Genomic DNA, 21,511 nt, shown 5'->3' on the forward strand with positions numbered 1-21,511 from the left:
CAACATGACAAGCCAATGTAGAGCTATACTGCTTTCATAACACTTATAAACAAGACATGGACCTTGTAACCAAGCTTGTGGTGTAGGTTTTGGTCTGACAACCAGGGGTGTTTAAGGGCCTCATTTGCACTTATCCTCCAGCTAAAGGAAAATAAAAGCAAGGTGACAGACAGCAGTTGATACACAGTAGATATTGATGGTATAACAGAGCTATGGCATTTGTGCAAATCCAACATCCCTGGAGTTGTTAAAGGTGAAATATGCATAAAATCCTGCCAGAATGTTAGGCCAATTCTTCCGATTTTAAGATTTAATGAAATACCATGCTTTAGTCCTTTAAGTACAAATTAATCCAAAAACCAAATTTACATTGGAACAGCAACACAATTTTAACCAAAATGAAGCTTCAGCTAAGAAATATTTAATACTGATCAAATCAAATGGCAGTAATCATCTCCAATGATATTTCCTTCTGATAGCTCAGCAGCAATGAGGTGGCAAAAGGAATTCAGTCCATTATTGTTGATTGCGGACCATCCCTGCAATCCTGGCAGCTTTAATCGCACCCTGCCATGACAAGACATTCTTGACAGAGTTTGTAAATACAGTTCATGTATTTAACTGTATTGTGGAACTTGAACGCTATTCTTATCTCTCTCCAGGAAATGGCAGAAAGGTGGGGAGAAATAGTGAGAGATTGAAATGGGGGACAGAGAGGAATAAAGAGAGGATGAGAAATAGTGAAAGGAGAAAGAGGAGGTGGACATAATGGTCTCAATAATTCCTTTTACTTATTATTGGCCCCTCATGCTCTTAAACATGTTTGTTCATGCTTCATTTAGAAAAAGCATGAGATGGACTGTTCAACAATGATATTGCTGGTTCATCCAACATCCCAATTGATGTCTTGTTCTGCTTACGCTGAACATTAGAGTGAGGATTGCCGTGCACGCGTTAACACAGCTCCCAGTTGCATGCCTGGTGCCATCTTGCCCTGCTAATGTACAACTATACTTCAGCTGCCATTTTGGAACCAAAATGTCAGCTGTAATCTATAAAAAGCATGTTGCGGGGATCTGAATTTTGAAAATGTTGTGTTGCATGATCGGTTATCACGGATAGTTGATGTATTTATCTAAAGTTAACCTAGTACCATCCAGATTTTTGTACTATATCATCGGGACACATCTTTATATTGTCCTTTGTGAATCTTTTTCTTTGCATACTCAGTGAGCTGATTGGTCTGTAATTTACTTTTGTCTCCATTTCAAAGTCTTTTTTTCCATTTCCACACTCATCTGGAATATGCACATATTCATGTTTGTTAATTATACTTTGAATCGACTTTGAGACATTACTGTTACAGCACACACCACCTCTACAATTATATTATCTGTGCAAAGAGCATCACTCCTATGTAATCAAACAATAAAATCTTCACTTTGTCTCCTAATAAATCCAGCAAACACTTTCATCCCTGATTATTGAACCATTTCTTTTGAGATGATTTACCTTTGTCTTCTGTCGTTTGTCTTTTGTTTTTTGTCTTAATTGTAGTGTTTAGATATGATGTAGTGTTTTTTTATGGTTGTGTGTTATGTGGGGTTGGGGGGGGGGGGGGACAGTAAAATTGTCTCTTCCGAACGGAGACGTGACCTTTGTTTTCTGGGTCGTGTCTCCGTTCCCGCTGTGGCCTACCATCGGCCAAACACCTGGAGCTGGCGGCCTCCACCTGGGACCACCTGGGCTCCGGTTCGCAGAGCCCGCGGACTGGACTCACCATCTGCGGAGCTGGCTGCTGCGGGAGCGGACTCATCTCCAGAGGCTACTTCGGCCGCGGGCCGCGTGGACATTGGAAGCTCGCAGGCCCCTGGGTGGGGGCCGACATCGGGAGCTCCGGCAGCGGCAGCGTTTTTGCCCGCCGCGAATCGTGGGGCTTGGGTCAGCCCGCTGCGGACCTTTCACCGTCCGGCACGGCCTGGAATAGGCCGCGGGATTTTCTCTGCCCGGTGGGAGCTTCAATGTCGGGAGCCACGACCGCCCCGATGTGGCAACTTCAACAGCCTGACCGCGGGAGAAGACGGCAGGGGAAGAGAAAAGACATTCTGGCCTTCCATCACAGTGAGGAGGTGACTGGAGGAGACTCACTGTGATGGATGTTTCGTTTTTGTTTGGTGTTGGTTTATGATTATGTGTGTTATTGCTTATTTTGATTGCTTATTTTTATTGGTCTTATTGTTGGACTGTGGGTAATTTTTCATTTCACTGCACATTTATGTATATGTGACAAATAAATTGACTATTGACTATTGACTACTATTGACTATGATTATTTTTACATTATAGAAATCTTCAAGATAATCCTTTTACCACTTGCCCATTGCCTGTTGGTCCTTAACTATTTGAGGACTGGAAAGGAGCTGGAAAGCGTACAGAAAAGATTTACAGGGATGTTGCAAGGACTCGAGGGTCTGAGGTAGAGAGAGAGGTTGAGTAGGCTGGGACTCTTTGGAGTGCAGGAGGATGAGGGGTGATCTTATAGAGTTGTATAAAATCATGAGAGGAATAGATCGGGTATAGGCACAGTCTCTTGCCCAGTGTAGGTGAAACGAAGACCAGAGGACATGGGTTTAAGGTGAAGTGGAAAAGATTTAATAGGAATCTGCGGGGTAACATTTTCACACAATGGGTGATGGGTGCATGGATTGAGCTGCCAGAGGAGGTAGTTGAGGCAGGGACTCTCCCAACATTTAAGAAACAGTTAGAGAGGTACATGGATAGGACAGGTTTGGAGAGATATGGGCCAAACGACGGAAGATGGGAATAGTGTAGCTGGGACATGTGGGCCGGTGTGGGCAAGTTGGGCCGAAGGGCCTGTTTCCACTCTGTATGATATTATGACTCTATGACTCATTGACTGTTGATTGTGTATGGGGGGTTTTTGCACTAATCATTTATCTAAACCTTTTTCTAAGCTTAATTCTTCAAGTACATCTGTTTTATTTGGTCCTCACATTAGACACTACTTCAATGGTTGACTTAAATGTCTGAAATAGTCATTTACAAGAGCTTTATCAATTTTCTATTTACTTCGTGTCCCTTTGAAAAAAAATCCATTTAAATATTTGGCAGACTACCATTACCATAACCCACCAACAGTCAGTACTGTAAAATACTATCAGATTAAGGTAAACCTACCCCTTTTCTTTGATAAGTAGTTTTGATATGAATTCTTTGGCATCTTCAGTGACATTTTCAAATTCTGCATCATCCAAGTCCCACTTACAGGCAAGGATGTTATTCAGGGTTTCATTATCATCTTCCCCGAGGAATGGAGAAAGTCCGCTAAGCCTTTTAATGAAAACGGAGAAACACGGAGTAAACATTTACCAATAGCTGGTGAGACAATCAATGCTGGTAGTGCAAACAGAATTAAATGTTTCAGTTTCATTTAAAAAAAATGCATACATGTTCTGTTGTGACAATTTATGCCAAGAAAGGAAAGCAAAGATAACAAGAGAAAATAAAAATAAACTATTTGTTAATCTCATAACCTTAAAATCAGGTACAAAATAGGTCCATTATTACTGGAGTGCAATCTCCAGGTTCAACTCGTAATGTGTGAATCTACACTGCAGTCCATCCAAGGTCAATACATACTTCCCATGGTGTAACAGGGAGAAACAAGGAGCTGCAGATGCTGGAATCTTGAGCAAAACGAATCTTCAGACCTATGGTGTGTTACCCAAAATCATCCAGTACTTCATGTTTGGATTAATTCGAGATTCACCTTGCTGTATATAATTCTCTCTGCAACCCTATTCTAGCCTTAGAGGGAGTACAGAGAAGGTTCACCAGATTGATCCCTGGGATGGCAGGACTTTCATATGAAGAAAGACTGGATAGACTAGGCTTATACTCGCTGGAATTTAGAAGACTGAGGGGGGATCTTATAGAAACATATAAAATTCTTAAGGGGTTGGAGAGGCTAGATGCGGGAAGATTGTTCCCGATGTTGAGGAAGTCCAGAACCAGGGGTCACAGCTTAAGGATAAGGGGGAAGTCTTTTAGGACTGAGATGAGAAAACATTTCTTCACACAGAGAGTGGTGAGTCTGTGGAATTCTCTGCCACAGAAGGTAGTTGAGGCCAGTTCATTGGCTATAGTTAAGAGGGAGTTAGATGTGGCCCTTGTGGCTAAAGGGATCGGGGGTATGGAGAGAAGGCAGGTACAGGTTACTGAGCTGGATGATCAGCCATGATCATATTGAATGGCGGTGCAGGCTCGAAGGGCCGAATGGCCTACTCCTGCACCTATTTTCTATGTTTTCTATGTTTCTAACCCAATATCCATTTACCATTTTAATTATTTTCTGTACGCGCCCACACATTTTAATGCCTATATAAGTGAATCTCCAAGATTCTTTGGAGTTTTGCTGGTTCTATCTTTTCAACATTCTTGGGAATAACCTTTCAAAAGTGGATTTTGAAAAAAAATACATCTCCTGGACGAAGTAATATTCCAGTTCCTTAACTCTCCCCCCAAAAATTGTTTTTTTGTTGTTGTCATACTTACAACATGTAGGCAATTACTCCAAGACTCCACATATCCGTAGGAAATGATACAAAATCATAATTCACAACTTCAGGTGCAAGGAACTCTGGAGTTCCAAAATTTATTTTTAGTTTTTCTCTTGGTTTGTATCTGACAGAACAAATCAACAAATCGTCATGAGTGAGATCACTTTCATCATCTCTATCCATTCAGATAGGTTTACTTTACTTTGTTATTTATTCACATCTTTCACAATATTAGTGCAGGAACAGATGGGAGAAAAGAACTTTATTACAGTATTTGAGCAAAAATGGCATATGATTCACAGTTAAAAGTGCTGAGATGAACCAATCTCATAACAATAGCAGAGATATGAGGCAATTATTCCCTCTATTAATGTACAAACTGTTTTGTCATTTATTCTTAAGAAGTGAGACCTTGAGATTTTGAACAGTTTTTCTACAATTTTCCTCAACTCCCCTTAGTTCTATGGTTAATTGTAGATTAATTACCTACTGTTGTTCGCTTATTAATCAATACTCATGAGAATAATGTTCGTGAAATGACAATAAACCTCCACTGCCCTGAAATGAAGAAGTATCAGATAAGGAATCTCATTCCATAAAACAGTAAATTAATGCTGGAGATATTTTTACATTTAAATTCTTACTACTCTTATTTTCTATCCCGACTTCCTTTTCTTCCAATCTGTTTCAAACCTGACTTGACTCTATTTCAACGCCTTTGTGTCTCCACTGGTTTGCCTCGATACGATAAAGTCATTGATTGATCAGCCACCCTGTTTCTCCTTAGCTCAACAATACCCAGGTTCGATCCTGTCTATTGGAGGTGCCAGTACAGAGTTTGTATGTTCTCCCTGACCTGCGTGGGTTTTCTATGGGTGCTCTGATATCATCCCACACTCCAAAGACATACAAGTTTGTTACATATGTTATGTTTGTACACAGATATGTACAATAAAAGTGCAAAAAGCCAAAACCAATGGCCCTAAATCTATGTCGTTCAGAGCCTATTGGAGGTTGTAGTGTTTAATAGCCTGATGGTTGTAGGGAAGAAGCTGTGGGTGGACACAAAATGCTGGAGTAACTCAGCGGGTCAGGCAGCATCTCTGGAGCGAAGGAATGGGTGACGTTTCGTGTCGAGACCCTTCTTCAGACTGAAGAAGCTGTTCCTGAACCTGGATGTTACAGTTTGCAGGCTCCTGTACCTTAATTATATTACATTATGGCCTTCACCACTAATGAAATGATGCCTTTTTGAAAATTGTAGTTAATAATATTTTGTTTATAAAGTCTAAAAAATAAATGTGCTGTACCTTCTTGCCAAGCCAAAGTCGATTATCTTAACTTGATTGGCTTCCCTGCTAACGCACAAAATGTTCTCAGGCTGAAAATGTTAAAAAAATTCAAGAATGAGATAAAAGAGATTTGTGCTGTTTAAGATGGTCCTTCCACTGCACACAATCTTTCTGCATGCTTGTTAATGTAATGTTAAATTCTGAAATCCTTTTGGTACAATTACGTTCCACAATGGATTACCCTTAAAATCCATTGCATGGGTTTGCTGATGAACTGTTGTTTTGCTCACGTGTGTGTTTATTAAATTTACTTTTCACTGAATTCCACTGACGTTCTCTGATCTTTTATTGTTATCGTGTAGTCGGCCATGTAGCCACTCGAGTCTGTTCTGGCATGCCTGATCTGCATATCTACTCCATTCACCTCCCTTTCCTCCATTTCCTTTGATACGCTGATCTGGATTGTGCTTTCCTCTCGTGGGATGCCTGCAGCCACAGATAACTCTAGAAGCTGCGTGGCTCCCAACATCCTGCTACAGCCATTCCACAAGGCAGAGCAGGTTGCTGCCAGCAAAGAGGCCCACAGGTGGGGAAACTAAGGCTGCCGTGCTGCTGCGAGCCCACAGACAACTCCTGCACTAACTAGCCTTTTGCGCAGTTTCTAAATATCCCTGGTAATCCACAACATTTAGAAACCGGTTTAAAATATCTAAATTAAAGTAGCAATTAAAAATATGAATTAAAAAAAATTTAAAACATTAAAAAGAGCAAATTACTTGCTAAATAAATTAATTAAATGGTTTAATATCAATTAAAAGGGGAAAAAAGGCAATTAACCTCTACTTAATTTTTTTTGTGAATTGGCTCCATTCAAGTGAATGGGGACCACTTGAATTGCTCGGTATTAAGCTGAGGCACCACATTCAAAGTGTGCGCATCTGCACAGCTCAGAGCAGCACAGAACAAACAGGCAATGATCACAGTTTTGAATGCTGCAGAGTGCAGGTGCTTAAATGCAAAGCATACTGGCATGTGTGCTACAGCTCGCTGCCCCTTCTGCAAGGAACTAACAACGAGATGGCAGCATCTGTCCCACTGCATTATTTTAAGGTCATGGTTAGCTACCTTCACTATGGACTACCACCACTGCTGCTGAATGCCCATTCTTCACCTCAACTGCGACAGGAAGGCTCTGATCATTTCCTCATTTAGCAGCTTCATCATTTCTAAAATGTTACCTCTGCATCAGAGTGATGGCTTGGTTATCTACAAAATATGTTTGTCTTGGATTCAAAATGAGTTGCAGTATGCAGCCTAACTCCAATGGGAAGTACAATTAATCTACCTATTCTTACTAAGTCTTCTGATACTCCCCAAAAGCAACATGAAAATACAACATTGTTAGCATTGTTATTAGTATTTATTCATTATTGTCATGTTTATCAAGATACAGCGAAAAGCTTTGTTTGTGTGTCATCCAGTGAACTCATACCATACATGTGTGCAACCAAGCCATCCACAATTACAACAGATAGTGCAAAGAAAAAAGTACCAGAGTGCAGAATATAATGTTACAGCATTAGAGCATTGCAGTCGCAGAGAAAAAAATGCAAGGCCTGCAACGAGGTAGGTTGGAAGATCAGGACTACTCCCTAGTTTATGGGAGGGTCGTTCATTAGGCTGATGACAGTGGGGAAAAGGTTGTTCTTGAGTTTGATGGTATGCGCTTTCAAGCTTTTGTATCTTCTGTCTGACAGGAAAAGGAAGAAGGGGGAATAACCAAGGTGAAAATGGTCCTTGATTGTTTTGGCTGCTTTCCTGAGGCCCCATTAAGTGTACATGGAATCGATAAGGGAAGGCTGGTCTGTGTAATGGACTGGGCAGCATTCAGAACTCTGCAAATTCTTGTGATGTTGGACAGAGTTGCTGTCAAACTGAACTGTGATGGATCCGAGAAAGCTTTCTCCAGTGCATCCATAGAAGTTGGTAAGAGTCGTTAGAGACATGCTGAATTTCTTTGGTCCCCTGAGGAATTAGAGGTGCAGATGTGCTTTCTTGGGTCACACCTTCAATGTGGAGAATTCAGCACAAATTGTTGGGGACATTGATGCTCATTGTTGAGAAATCAGAGAAGCCAATGCAGTGGTTTGCCTTCTGAGTGCAGTGCAACATGCAACTGCCTTGTAGATAAGAGATGCTTGATGAAATAGGTTGTGGTCTACACTGAGTTGTTCATCAATCAGCTACATTATGAATGGAGTGGAACAGAGGGCAATGGTCCTCCTCTACTTATCTAACAGCATTGGAACCAGCAACCATCCTTCAGGAACACTGCTGGGATTCTCATTTAGTTTAGTTTAGTTTATTTGTCAGTTGCCCTTGGATTTTATTGATATCCTGAGTTTCATTTCCCTATCTTTCTATCCTTTGATATTATCCTCCCAGTAACACTTAAGTTTGCCGCATTAAGCCCTTGGAACAAACTGCCTTTGCAGGAAGACTCCAACGCACCATCACATCATTCTTTGATATTTCCGCCATCTACAACGTCACATCTGGCCCACCCTACCCCTTTCTTCTTTTTTGCAGGTATTACTCTCTCCATTACTTTCATTTCTGCTCAACCTACACCTCCTCCCTCACCTACATGAACATAAACTGCCCTTTCCAGGTGAGACCGAAATCTTCCTGCACCTCCTCCAACCTTGTTCATTGCATTTGGGTGCTCTCCTTGTGGTGTCCTCTACATCAGTGAGACCAAAGGCAGACTAGGCGACCACTTTGCCAAGCATCTGCACCCTGGTGCCAGCAATTCCCATGCCCATTCTCATTCTCACACTGACCTGTTTGTCTGCATTCTCTTCTACTAAATGCAAACTAGAGGAGCAGCACCTCATATTTTGCCTGGGTCATCTACAGCCCAATAACATAAACATTGCATTCTCCAATTTCAGGCTCCTGCATCCTCTCTGTCCCTTTCTCTTTCCTCTTATCTATCCTGGTCCAATCACACACACCCTTGTACGTGTGAGAGAACCATCTTGCTTCTTTCTGTTCAACCTATTTACTCCAGCTGACCATCACGCACATAATCCTCCCATTGGATACCTTTCCCTGCCTACTCCTTGCCCTTTCCCCATCTGTTGTTCCTTCCCAACTGCTCCCCTCCTTCCTTAATTAGTTCCACCCTGAACCTTCTTTAGATTCTGCAGTCTTTTGATCTCCATTTACCACCTCCCAGCCTTTGCCGTGAACGGCAATTTCTCCTCCCGTGTATCTGCCAATAACAATACAATACAATATATCTTTATTGTCATTGTACCCAGGGGTACAACGAGATTGGGAATGCGCCTCCCATACGATGCAATAATTTAAGTAATTAACAGCAACCCAACGAAACGAAACAATTGTAACAGTTTTTAGACAGGGTAAAGTGCAAGTTGATCTATGCGTTGTGACCATCCGGCTCAGCAGGACCGGTTCATAGCAGCTATGGCCCTGGGGATGAAGCTGTTCCTGAGTCTGGAGGTGCGGGCGTAGAAGGCCTTGTATCGTCTGCCCGATGGAAGGAGTTCGAACAGACTGTTGCAGGGGTGTGAAGAGTCTTCGTGGATGCTGGTGGCTTTCCTGAGGCATCGTGTGTTGTAGATGCCCTCCAAGTCTGGTAGCTGTGTTCCGATGGCCCTCTGAGCTCTATGGACTACCCGCTGTAGAGCTTTCCTTTCTGCCTCCGTGCAGCTGAGGTACCACACAGGGATGCCATGCGTTAGGATGCTCTCTATGGTGCAGCGGTAGAAGGTCGTCAACAGCTGTTGGGGTAGACCAGACTTTTTCAGTGTTCTTAAGTAGAACAGTCTTTGTTGTGCCTTCTTGACCAGCGCAGCAGTGTTATTGGACCATGTTAGGTCCTCCGAAATGTGAGTGCCCAGAAACTTGAAGCTGGACACTCTCTCCACACTGTCCCCGTTGATAGAGATCGGGGCATATTCCCCGTTATGTGACCTACGGAAGTTGATGATCAGCTCCTTGGTCTTGGTGGTATTTAGGGACAGATTGTTATCCGAGCACCAGTCCGCCAGGTTCTGCACCTCCGCTCTATAGTTTGTTTCATCCCCGTTGGTGATAAGCCCGATCACCGTTGTGTCGTCTGCAAACTTGACAATGGTGTTGGTGTCGAATGCAGGAACACAGTCGTGTGTGAAGAGGGAGTAGAGCATGGGGCTCAGAACACAGCCCTGTGGTGTGCCGGTACTCAGGGTGATAGTGGAGGACAGGTGCGGGCCCATTCTCACTGCCTGCGGTCGTTCCAGCAGGAAGTCCAGGATCCAGTCACATAATGACGAGCTGAGGCCTAGCTGGTGGAGTTTGGTGATGAGCTTGGTGGGGATGACCGTTTTGAAGGCGGAGCTATAGTCTATGAATAGCATCCTCACGTACGTGCCCTGTCTCTCCAGGTGAGTCAGGACAGTGTGAACTTGCCAGCCCTTGCCCCACCCCTTTCTCCCACTTCTCTATATCGGCTACTTCCCCTCCACTATTTCAGTCCCGCTGAAGGGTCTTGAACCGTAACATTGACTGTCCATTTCCCTCCACCGAAGTTGCCTGACCCGCTGAATTGCTCCAGTAGCTCTTTGTAGCTCCAGATTCCCGCATCTGCAGTCTCTCGTGCCTTCATGATGCACCGAGTTTACTGTGGGTACAGACCCACTCTATACAACTCCAGAAATATTCCAGGTACCAACCTGCACTGTAGAGCTACCTGGTTAATACCCAGCTCTCTTCAAGTGATCTGGGAGCTGATTATGAAACGATAAACTGTGCTAGATAATGAACGTTTGGCTATCCCTCTTAGAGTTTGCTTCATTTGGGACTCAGATAATAATCTCTTACACCTAAGAACTTTAAATATCCTTCTCTTGGGGCATCTTAAATAGATGACAGAAACCAGAGACTAAAGATATCCCAATGTGGTATGGGCTGAGTATGTACACTGTGTTATATCAGGGAAACCCCAGGAGACATTGGCCAGTGCTCTGGAGATAGAAATTACATTGCATGGCTGTGTATAATTTACTGTCCAGAAAGAGAAAATGTTAATAGCCTGGTCACAGGGGAAATGAAAATTTAGTTCTCCAACATGACAATTTTAAGTGTTGATAGTTTAAGATCATTATGATTTCTTTGCAGTGGGTAAGTTTCACTTGACATGCAAAAATGTTCCAAAATTATCTTTCAACAGCATTTACCTTAAGGTCCAGATGAAGGATGTACATCTGATGCATATATTGAAGTCCTTCACAAATCTGCCTTACAAATAGGATTGTGTCCATTTCTGTTAAGTTGTAGTTTTCATCTATGATCCTGTCAAATAGTTCCCCGCCTTCAATACTGTAGGGCAAGAAAGGTAAAAGGAATTAACGATAGTCATAATTCAGTGAACAATGTCTTGTGACATTTCCTGCTGCAAGATAGAAAGATAAAAAGTTGACTTTGGTCACAAACCCTAAATGTAATATATTGTGGCCATTGTAGGCTATGGCCTAGTTCCCACACATGCTTCCGTTGAGGTTCATGAAAGTTCAGAACTGGAGTGCAAGTTGCCATTTGCACATAAACATATGTGCCTGAGGTTGAATATTGACTTGTGAGACTTCAGTACTCCGATTTCCTTTAGGTTCTTGTTCTCATTAAGTTGAATTAGCTTGTGCTGATAAGGAACAGGCTCTGCTGTACAAATATTCAATCATAACCTCATCAGTAAATGAATATGAGAAAACCACAGATACTTGCAAATTTTAATAAAAATAGAAAATGTTGGAAATATTCATCGAATTAGACCGCATCTCATGAAGGCACACAGCACAGAAACAGACCCTTTGGCTCAACATGCCCATGCCGACCAAGTTAGCATTCTGGGCTAGTGGAACTCTTGCTACTGAATTGAACTTGTTTTCTCTCTCTCTCCAAGTTCTTTTCTAGGGTTTCTGACCCGACATTATCTGTTTCACGTTCCACAGTTGCTGAGTGTTTTCTGTTTTTAATGTTTTAATGTATTGCAATATTACTACTTTCATCCTGCTACAGCAAACTACAAACTGCTGAAAGAACTACAGGCAGCATCTGTGGAGGGAAATGGACCTGACTTTTTTTAATCCTCAGTTATAAAAGGATGGGTGGTGTGATTAAAGTAGAACTTTAGAAATGTTGCCTGTTCATTCCCTCCACAGATGCTGCCTGACTTGTTGAAATCCTCCAGCAGTTTGATTTGTTGTTCGATTCGAGCATCTGCAGTGTCTTGGTTAGTTTAGATTACTTTATTATTGTCACATGTACCGAGGTACAGTGAAAAGCTTTTGTTTACGTGTTACCCAGTCAAAGAAAAAACTATACATGAATACAATCAAGCCGTCCACAGTGGACAGATAAAGGATAAAGGGTACCGTATTTACTGCAAGATATACTGCAACATTATGGTCCGATAAAGTCCTTTATATGGTCCTTTAATTAAATCTGGTAAGATATATAGAGAATGTTCTCCCTCCATCCTCACACCATGGAGCATGTGTGAAGATACAGCTCACACCATAAATACTGCACTTTTTTAGTAACCACTCCCCAGCCTGTGAAGGGGCTGTCCATATTCTCTCTTGGGACATGAACGACATGAAACCAGAATGTGAAACCTCAGGCGTTCTAACACGCCATCTAAACCACTGACGGTAAAATTGGCAATTGGCAATTTACTGCTCTTTTTCTAATCAACTGGAAGAGCAAATATACCTTAGCTAATGTGGAACCACCCTGAGACAAAGATATCGCTAATTATCTTATTGTTCCTTAGCAACAAGCAACAAGAAACTTAAAGCATAGAAACATAGAAAATAGGTGCAGGAGTAGGCCATTCTGCCCTTCCATCCAGCACCGCCATTCAATATGATCATGGCTGATCTTTCAAACTCAGTACTGCGTTCCTGCTTTTTCCCCATATCCCTCGATTCCGTTAGCCCTAAGAGGTATATTTAACTTGACATCAATTACTTAACTTATTTGTTCCAAAATTTGCTAATTACAGCTGCTTTTCTTTCAACAGGTCTGAAAAAAGGATTCCAACCCAAAATATTGCCTGTCCATTCCCTCTCCAGATGCTGCTTGACCTGCTGAGTTCTTCAAGATTATTTTGTTCAAAATTACTGTGCGGAGTTTTTACGTTCTCCCCATGACCTGCGTGGGTTTTCTCTGAAATCTTCGGTTTCCTCCTTCATTCCAAAGTCGTACAGGTTTGTAAGTTAATTGGATTGGTATAAGTGTAAAATTGTCCATAGTGTGTGTAGGGTCGTGTTAATGTACGGGGATTGCTGGTCGGTGTAGACCCGGTAGGCCGAAGGGCATGTTTCTGTGCTGTATCTCTAAACAAAACTAAAATTTACTGCATCTGCAGTTTCTTGTGTCTCTCTCACAACAGGGCTGCCGTTCCATTCGTCATGCAATTCCCACCACCATAAGCAATTACCTTTGTGGTAATTCTTCTTTTATCACACTATCCACCCTTTTAGTTTAGTTCATTTTAGAGAAACAGCGCGGAAACAGGCTCTTCGGCCCACCGAGTCCGCGCTGTACCGCACACTAACACTATCCTGCACACACTAGTGAAAATTTACAATTTTACCAAGCCAATTAACCTACAAACCTGTATGTCTTTGGAGTGTGGGAGCAAACCGGAGCATCTAGAGAAAACCCACGTAGGTAACGGGGAGACCGTACATACCCCACACAGACAGCACCCGTCGTCAGGATCGAACCCGGGTCTCTGGTGCTGTAAGGCAGCAACTCTACCCCTGTGCCACTGTGCCACCCCTTTTATATCTTAGCATTAAAAAAAAATTAAACAAAAAATTGAATAACAAGACCACAACATTGCTTCGAACTAATCCAATTTACCCCGTAATAATGATATTTTGGTTGCCAGTTATAGAGAGATATTTCTGGAGATTTTATCAACTTGATTGGCCGTTTCTGACCCAACTCCATACTCTAACATTTGGTCACCAACCACACAATTTCTCAATTTTGCAGATCAATAGTAAGACAGAAATTTCCACTGCCTCTTTGGACAGTGCTTGATTAATCATATGTCATTTGTCCTTTTTTCCCCAATATTTATGTAAGTAATTTGTGACGGTTTTGATTATTATCACAATGATCTATCTGCACACTTTCTTTCAGAGCAGTCCTGAAGTTTTAATATTTCTGGAGATAGTTATGGAGAGTTGGCGACTCTCATCTCAACTGCTGCTCATTTCTTGATCAAAAATAGTTCTTCATTGAAGTTAAGTGGCTTGAAACGGAATTACAATAATTTACTATTGGAAGTTAATATTTTAATGTGGTTAATTGATGGCAGGAGTCATAGATTCATACAGCAAGGAAACAGGCCTTTGGACCAACTTACCCATGCCAGCCAAGTTGCCCATCTAGGCTAGTCCCATTTACCTGTATTTTGCCCATATCCCTCTTGACTTTTCCTATCCAAATGTAGATGTCCAATTGTCCCTTAAATGCTGTTATTGTACCTGTCTCAACCACTTCCTCTGGTAGCCTGTTCTATATACTTATCATTCGTTGTTTGAAAAAGTTGCCCTCTCTGGTTCCTTTTAAATCTTTCCCCTCTCACCTTAAACCTTAAAACCTTTTGTTTTTGATTCGCCGACAATCTGGAAAAGGCTCTTTGCATTCATCATACCCATGCCCCATGTGATTTTATGCACTTCTATAAGATCACTCCTCAGTCTCCGACACTCCAAGGAATTTAGAACTGAGATGAGGAATAACTTTTTCAGTCAGAGAGTTGTGAATCTGTGGAATTCTGCCTCAGAAGGCAGTGGAGGCCAATTCTCTAAATGCATTCAAGAGAGAGCTGGATAGAGCTCTTAAGGATAGCGGAGTCAGGGGGTATGGGGAGAAAGCAGGAACGGGGTACTGATTGAGAATGATCAGCCATGATCACATTGAATGGCAGTGCTGGCTCGAAGGGCCGAATGGCCTACTCCTGCACCTATTGTCTATTTTCTATTGTCTATAGACAGACTGAACTAAGCAGCTCTGCCCTGACATGGTGCAATGGGTCAGTCAAAATCTTTCGACAAACAACATCCATCCTCATCGAAGGTATTTATTCACAAAATGCTGGAGTAACTCAGCAGGTCAGGCAGCATCTCAGGAGAGAAGGAATGGGCGACCCTTCGGGTCGAGACCCTTCTTCATGAACCCTCACCTGGCCAAGCCAACTGTGAAGTTAACACCTTCTATTATCACACTGAATAATTCCCAAATGCACTCAAAAAGTTCTGTTACCCAACCCAAAGTTTTCATTTATAATGAAGAAACAAAAGTAACCAAAGCGATTTTAAAAAGTGCACAGGCAGGCCTTCCAACAGCCCTTTGATTTTTCTTTTGGATTGGTCTCAACAGTTCTCTTGAGAATTCAAGATATGTCAGCTCTTAGGGCATAAAACAATTCAGCACAGGAACAGGCCCTCCAGCCCACAATGTCTGTGCTGAAAATAATGCCACGATAAACTAATCTCATCTGCCTCTTGGGCTATAGTGTGACTATAAACTTGAGCATGTACTCATATCGTTGTGTAGTAAATCATTTTCTAAGAACCAGCAATTTGACTGATGTTTAACGCCACTTACTATTCCATGATCAGAATGATAGCATTCTTTGTTTCAAAAGCATCATACAGCTGGATGAGATTGGTGTGATTCAGTTGATTCATAACTTGGATCTCATTCTCAACTTCCTCCTATTAAGCAATAATAATACATATAATGTCAAAAAACAATTCAATCTTTGCAAACAAGAAAGGCTTGGCATTATTCTGGAAGGCACACACCTTCTGCTTGGCCGCTCTAGTTTTAATAATTTTGGCTGCTAAGGTAAGGCCTGTAGACTTTTCAACACATTTGTGTACTTGTCCAAATCGTCCTCTGCAATGAACAATTAAAGCAGTCACAAAATTAATAAAATAATTCAAACCATCACAGCATATTCACTTTAACAAAATCTGTACAAATGGGGCATTTATATCGCAAAGAAACATTAGAAGTTTGACGATGCTAGCTTGGGATATGAAAGCTTCATGGCCAAGTTACTTAACTAGTCTCCAAATACCTGGTCCACTGAGATAAAGACATGAGTTCTGATCCAAAAATGGCAAAGTTGAAGTTACATTCAACTAATTTGTTTGGTATGTTAACTTATTGGTGTAAGGAACATGACTCCGAAACTGGTGATTTATTGTAGGAAACATACTGGTTCACTAGTGTCATGAGTCCTGACGTACAAATGATTGCCGACTCAACAGCAATGATTGTGAACTCTGAAATGTCTCCTGAAATGTAAGGCAATTCAGAGGAATTTGAGACAATAAATGCTGGCCTGGCCAGCAATGTCCATTGGAGTTAAAACAGATTGAGTTACTGATATATCCTTAACGTCAACTCACTGGGGGAAGGTGGTAGCATTCAGCCCAGTGCATTTTAGCAACAAATAATCTTTGGATAACCTTTAAGCAGAACTGACCCTCCAAGAATTTCAGATTTCTTTATCGTATAGTAATTGCTGACTTGTGCTACATTCGTTGAGACAATCCGATGTTCAAATGGAGCAGGTGGAGCAGGACCATCATCTAAACCAGGAAAGATAAAACAGGCACATCATTTGGCACGAGTATCCATTGCAACTAAAACTAAATATTGAGAGGCTGACATTAATCCTATGTCGACAGTAGCAGTGGGGATTAAGAAGGATAAAATGTGTCAGTTACTTGTTGGATTTATATCCATTACCTACTATGATGCAGAAGGAGGCCATTTGGCCCATTGGTTCACGGCAGTTCCCAAAGGAGAAATCCTATCAAGCTCATCCCCCCACTTTATTTCCTTGTAACACTACGTGTTATTTCTTGTCACATAAGCCCATCAACCTGCTTTTGGTTCCATTGCCAATACTAAAGGAAAATTTGCAGTGGTCAATTAAATTACTACCATGGCTTTAGGATAAACATACATTAAAAAAAATATACTAGACCAAGTGGACCCAAACCTCTCCTGCATTGGTGCAGCCCCCTCCCCTTCCCCCTCCCCCTTCCCACCTTCCTCCCTCCCCCTCCCCCCACTCCATGCCCCTCAACCCCCCACCATCCCCCTCAACCCCCTTTATCCTCCCTCCTCCCCCTCCCTCCACCCCCCTCCCTCCCTAGGAGATAGATTTAAACTTTAAAATGTGAATAACTTAAAAATATAACACCGATTTCAATGAAACATCTTCATTAGCACCAAAGGGACGACGGTGAGTAAGGTGGGCCTGAAACTGTCACGCTATCGTGTACCGTTTTGGCTGTAGTTCAGGAACAAACAAACAAACGGAAGTTTTAGTATATAGATAACGCGTCAATTTGAAATGTCACAATTTACATCAAAACCATATGCTACATTAACACCTATCCTTCAATGCACTACTTCATCATTGGCTCTGATTTCATTCCATCGCACGAATGTGCTGGACAGAAAGCAATGAGTACCCCAAAACACAAAATTTCAGTAAAGTGTGCATTAAGAAACTGAAATTAATTAATGATGCTTTTAAAAAAACAAATTGCATAACATTTTGGTAAGATATCAAGCTTAAGACAGTGGGTTTTCTTCACTGATCTCCTTTTCTTTGGCGTTTTAGAGGGTAGCGTGATTCTGCCCACAGAAGGTACACTCCGTGTCCTCTTGATTTTGGAATTATTTTTTGCCTTGATGCACAATTTAGACTCAAGAAATATAGTGCTAGTACAGTATTTAAACAGTTTAAGATGAGTAACAACTCTCTGTTGTAAACGTGATATGGGATGCCAAGAAACTACTGAATTTGCAAATCAGGTGCATTCATTACATGGCCCTGACTTACCTGCCATCCCTCACTCCTGTCTAGCTGCAGGGAAAACTGATATTTAGTCATCATATTTAGTGACATTTAGTGCATGTTATGACTGAATCTGTGGCTGCTCAAAATGAACAGTCAGTGAATTTGCTCACCATTGATCCAAATGCAGAATCTGGGGGAAAAGGCAATTTCCTTTGTTAGGCTACCCCAGTGGTGTTAATTGTCCTTCTCTGACCATTGATGTTGATGTAGGCCAGGCATGATCCTACTTTTAACTTCTAGCAGTTTATGTGCATGTGCCATTAACATCAATAATGCAAGGAAATCCCCTTTTATCCTCTTTCTGTCTCAGCTGCAGGGTTATTTCTTTATTCTTCCTGTCTGCACAATGCTGACTTACTTTACACCATCTGCCGCCGCGAGAAATATATAAAATATCCCAGCAATGTAAACCAGCATTGTGCGTCCTCTCTTTTATCATATCATATCATATATATACAGCCGGGAAACAGGCCTTTTCGGCCCTCCAAGTCCGTGCCGCCCAGTGATCCCCGCACATTAACACTATCCTACACCCACTAGGGACAATTTTTCACATTTTACCCAGCCAATTAACCTACATACCTGTACGTCTTTTGAACTTACCAAATGTATATGTGCAGATGAGGAACATAGGAGCTAACTACAATTAGAGCAGTAACATGCTTTGAATCTAATGTAATAGTGGATTTTAGAGCAGACAGTTCCCCAGGTGAGATAGTCTCAATCTCCAGGGTTACATATTATTGGTTTAGCAATGGGACTGGTTTGTACTGACATAAATCTTCTCAAGATCTGATCTTTAAAGCGCTAGGTACTTAGGCCTCTACTTGCCAATCACAGTGTGTCCCCACTCCTCTTCAGTTTCTTCTACCGCCTGATTAATTTCCTGCTGTCCGTCAGCGGATGTTGCTGTCATCTGACTTGAGGCAGGAACCGATGAACGTTCTTGACTGCAACCATTTCCTTCCACTCTGCTCTTTTTGCTGTCATCTTTCATCAGGTCTTCCTCGGTCCCCCTTTTACTGGAGGTACTCAGATCCTTGGCTTCCTGTTGCTCAATGTTCTGAGACGTTCCTTCTTCAGGTTCTGCTGCAGCTACTAACAAAGCATTGATGTCCCCTTCACTCTCACCGCATCTATTGCAAATGGCACAGCACAATATGTTGATTTTCAGTAATTGAAACAAATATACTAATACATTGGGACTGTTCAGTTTATACTTCTGCGGATACTGAACTAGATGTATAACTCTGCATCCTATCTATGAATGGGTGTGTACAATATGCTCTGCACTTGAAGATTGGTTCTCTCACTGGAGGGGTGATGCTCTAGGAGAATCTTTGCCAAAGATCATTACAAAATGCAATCTGTCTTTCCCTCCAGAAACTAGAAATGAATTTGATTTTTGTTTAGTGGGTAAACTGGCATAAGGAGTTGACAGTTGAACCTTGTATTCAGCATCATTGCCAATAATGTGTCCTCCTGACCTATTCGGCACTTAAAGCAGAGTTTTCTGTAAATTTTCTTTGTGGTCTTCCAAAGATATGCACGTAGGTTAAATGATTACTGTGAATTGCTAACACACTCACTGTAAGAGAAGGAGGACAAGAATCAATGGGAGTTAATATGTTGGCGACAAATAATATGTTGGTGACATAAGAAACTGCAGATGCTGGAGGGAACGGACAAACGACTCTTCTTTGGACTAATGGAGTTAGGGGATAGAAAGCTGGGAAAGTGAGCTGGGTTTGGAGCAAAACCTGGGAAGTAATAGATGGATGCAGATGAGGGGACGGATTGGCAGATGGGTAGATAGTCCCAAGACGAGAGTTGAAAAGAGACAAAAGGGTGTCATATAAGGAATGAAGAGGAGAAGTGAAATGTAAACCAGAGGGATATGGAAGTGGATATGGAGGAGGGGAAAGAGGGGATGAAAGGATATATGGGACTTGGGGATGGGAGAGTAGGGTAAGGTGGGGGAGGGGGGAACAAGTAGTGTGACTGGGGAGTTGGGAGATTAAGGAAGAAATGTGTACACAACAAGGTGTGGAGGGCAGGGGAAAGAGACTGGGTAGGGAGGGGGATTTGACTTAAAGTGGGAGAATTCAATATACATACCATTGGTTTGTAAGTCATACCCAAGCAAAATATGAAGTGCTGATTTTCCAGTTTGCATGTGGACTCACTTTGGCAATGGAGGTCAGGGACAGAAAGCTTGGTATGGGAATGGGAAGGGGAGTTAAAATGGTCAGCAATCAGGAGATCCGGTAAGCCTTGGCATTCGGAGCGCAAGTGTTTGGTGAAATAATCTCCTAGTCTATTCTTTGTCTAGCCGATGTGAAGGAGCCCACATCGGTAGCACTGAATGCAATAGACGAGGTTGGAGGAGGTGCATGTAAACCTTTGTCTCAAATAAAGGGCTGCTGGGGTGCCAGGATGGAGGTGAGGGTGGGGATGTAGGGGTCGATGTTGCGACTCCCACAGTTGCAGTAACACAGAGAAAGTACCAGGAGAGCAGGTGGATTGGGTGGGAAGGGATGTTGCAGAGAGAGTGGTCTCCACAGAAAGTGGAAAGGATTGGAGAGGTGAGAACGTGACCGGTGGAGTGATCACATTGAAAGCAGTGGAAATTTAGGTGAACGATGTGTTGGATGCAGAGGCTGGTGGGGTGAAACGTGAAGACAAGAGGAAGTCTATCCATCTGGGAAGAAGAGAGCGAGAGCTGAACTGTGGGATACAGAGGAGACACTGGTGAAGGATCCATCTACAAGGGCAGGGGGGGAAACCACGTTTACTGCAGAAAGAGGACATCTCAGATGCAACTCGGAGGCTTTCCACTGTCCCCCAAGAGGAAAGCCTCATCTTCGGAACGGATGCGGCGGAGAGAAAGAAATTGAGATTATGGGATGGTGTCCTTGCAAGAGGCAGGGTGGGAAGAGGTGTAGTTAAGTTAGCTGTTGGAGTCAGCGGGTTTGTAGTAGATGCCTAATAATAGTCTGTCCCCTGTGATGGAGACAGAGAGATCGATAGAAGGGAATGAGATGTTAGAGATAGTCCAGGCGATTTTAAGGACAAGGTGGAAGTTAGTAGTAAAGTGCAAGGATACAGGGATATAAAGAGAGGTGGAATGGGACTAATGGGACTTGGAGCAGGCATAGATCCTGTGGGCTAAACAGCTTTCTTTTTTTCTGCCATTAAAAGCATGAGATAAGATAAACACAGATTTTTAATTTACTTCAATTTTAGACATTATAGATGACTGCCAGCACTAATTCATATTCTGACAGAAGGCCAGAGACAGAAAGCTCCTACACACTGCTACAGATATCTGCACATTTCCAACAGGTCAACTAAATAATCGCCTTGATTGCAGCTACTTGTATTAGACATTTAACCCAGTCTCTAATAGGCTTTATCTAATCTTAAATCCTTTAATATACCATTAACCTCCTGTAAAATCTTAATAAAGAGAGCTGTGAAAGTGGTAGTTTAACGGGCAAGAGGAAAACAGAAGATAGAGGACGCCATGCAACTGATCCTCTGGTTAGTTTTCATGTTAGAATATATAAGTTCTGTTTCTTGAAAATATTAACCATGATTAATATGGGTAGATTATTTAATTGACTGATATTCACATCACTTATAAGGATATGGATTTCTTC

At 42.0% G+C, this 21,511-nt stretch overlaps 1 protein-coding gene across 1 annotated transcript in view; it reads right to left on the bottom strand.

Moving 5' to 3' along the window:
- The window catches only part of mylk4b (myosin light chain kinase family, member 4b), a 46,082-nt gene that overhangs the window by 14,812 nt on the left and 9,759 nt on the right, over positions 1–21,511 (bottom strand). The window contains exons 4-11 of the mRNA XM_078427478.1: positions 18,681–18,985; positions 16,458–16,563; positions 15,769–15,862; positions 15,569–15,678; positions 11,119–11,260; positions 5,891–5,961; positions 4,576–4,704; positions 3,199–3,351 (exon numbers count right to left, since the gene is read on the bottom strand). Coding sequence (XP_078283604.1) covers positions 3,199–3,351; positions 4,576–4,704; positions 5,891–5,961; positions 11,119–11,260; positions 15,569–15,678; positions 15,769–15,862; positions 16,458–16,563; positions 18,681–18,985 — 1,110 coding nt within the window. The remainder of the gene's footprint in view (positions 1–3,198; positions 3,352–4,575; positions 4,705–5,890; positions 5,962–11,118; positions 11,261–15,568; positions 15,679–15,768; positions 15,863–16,457; positions 16,564–18,680; positions 18,986–21,511) is intronic.

The sequence above is a fragment of the Rhinoraja longicauda genome, chromosome 2 (genome assembly GCF_053455715.1).
Source record: "Rhinoraja longicauda isolate Sanriku21f chromosome 2, sRhiLon1.1, whole genome shotgun sequence".
Taxonomy (NCBI): Eukaryota; Metazoa; Chordata; class Chondrichthyes; order Rajiformes; family Arhynchobatidae; genus Rhinoraja; species Rhinoraja longicauda.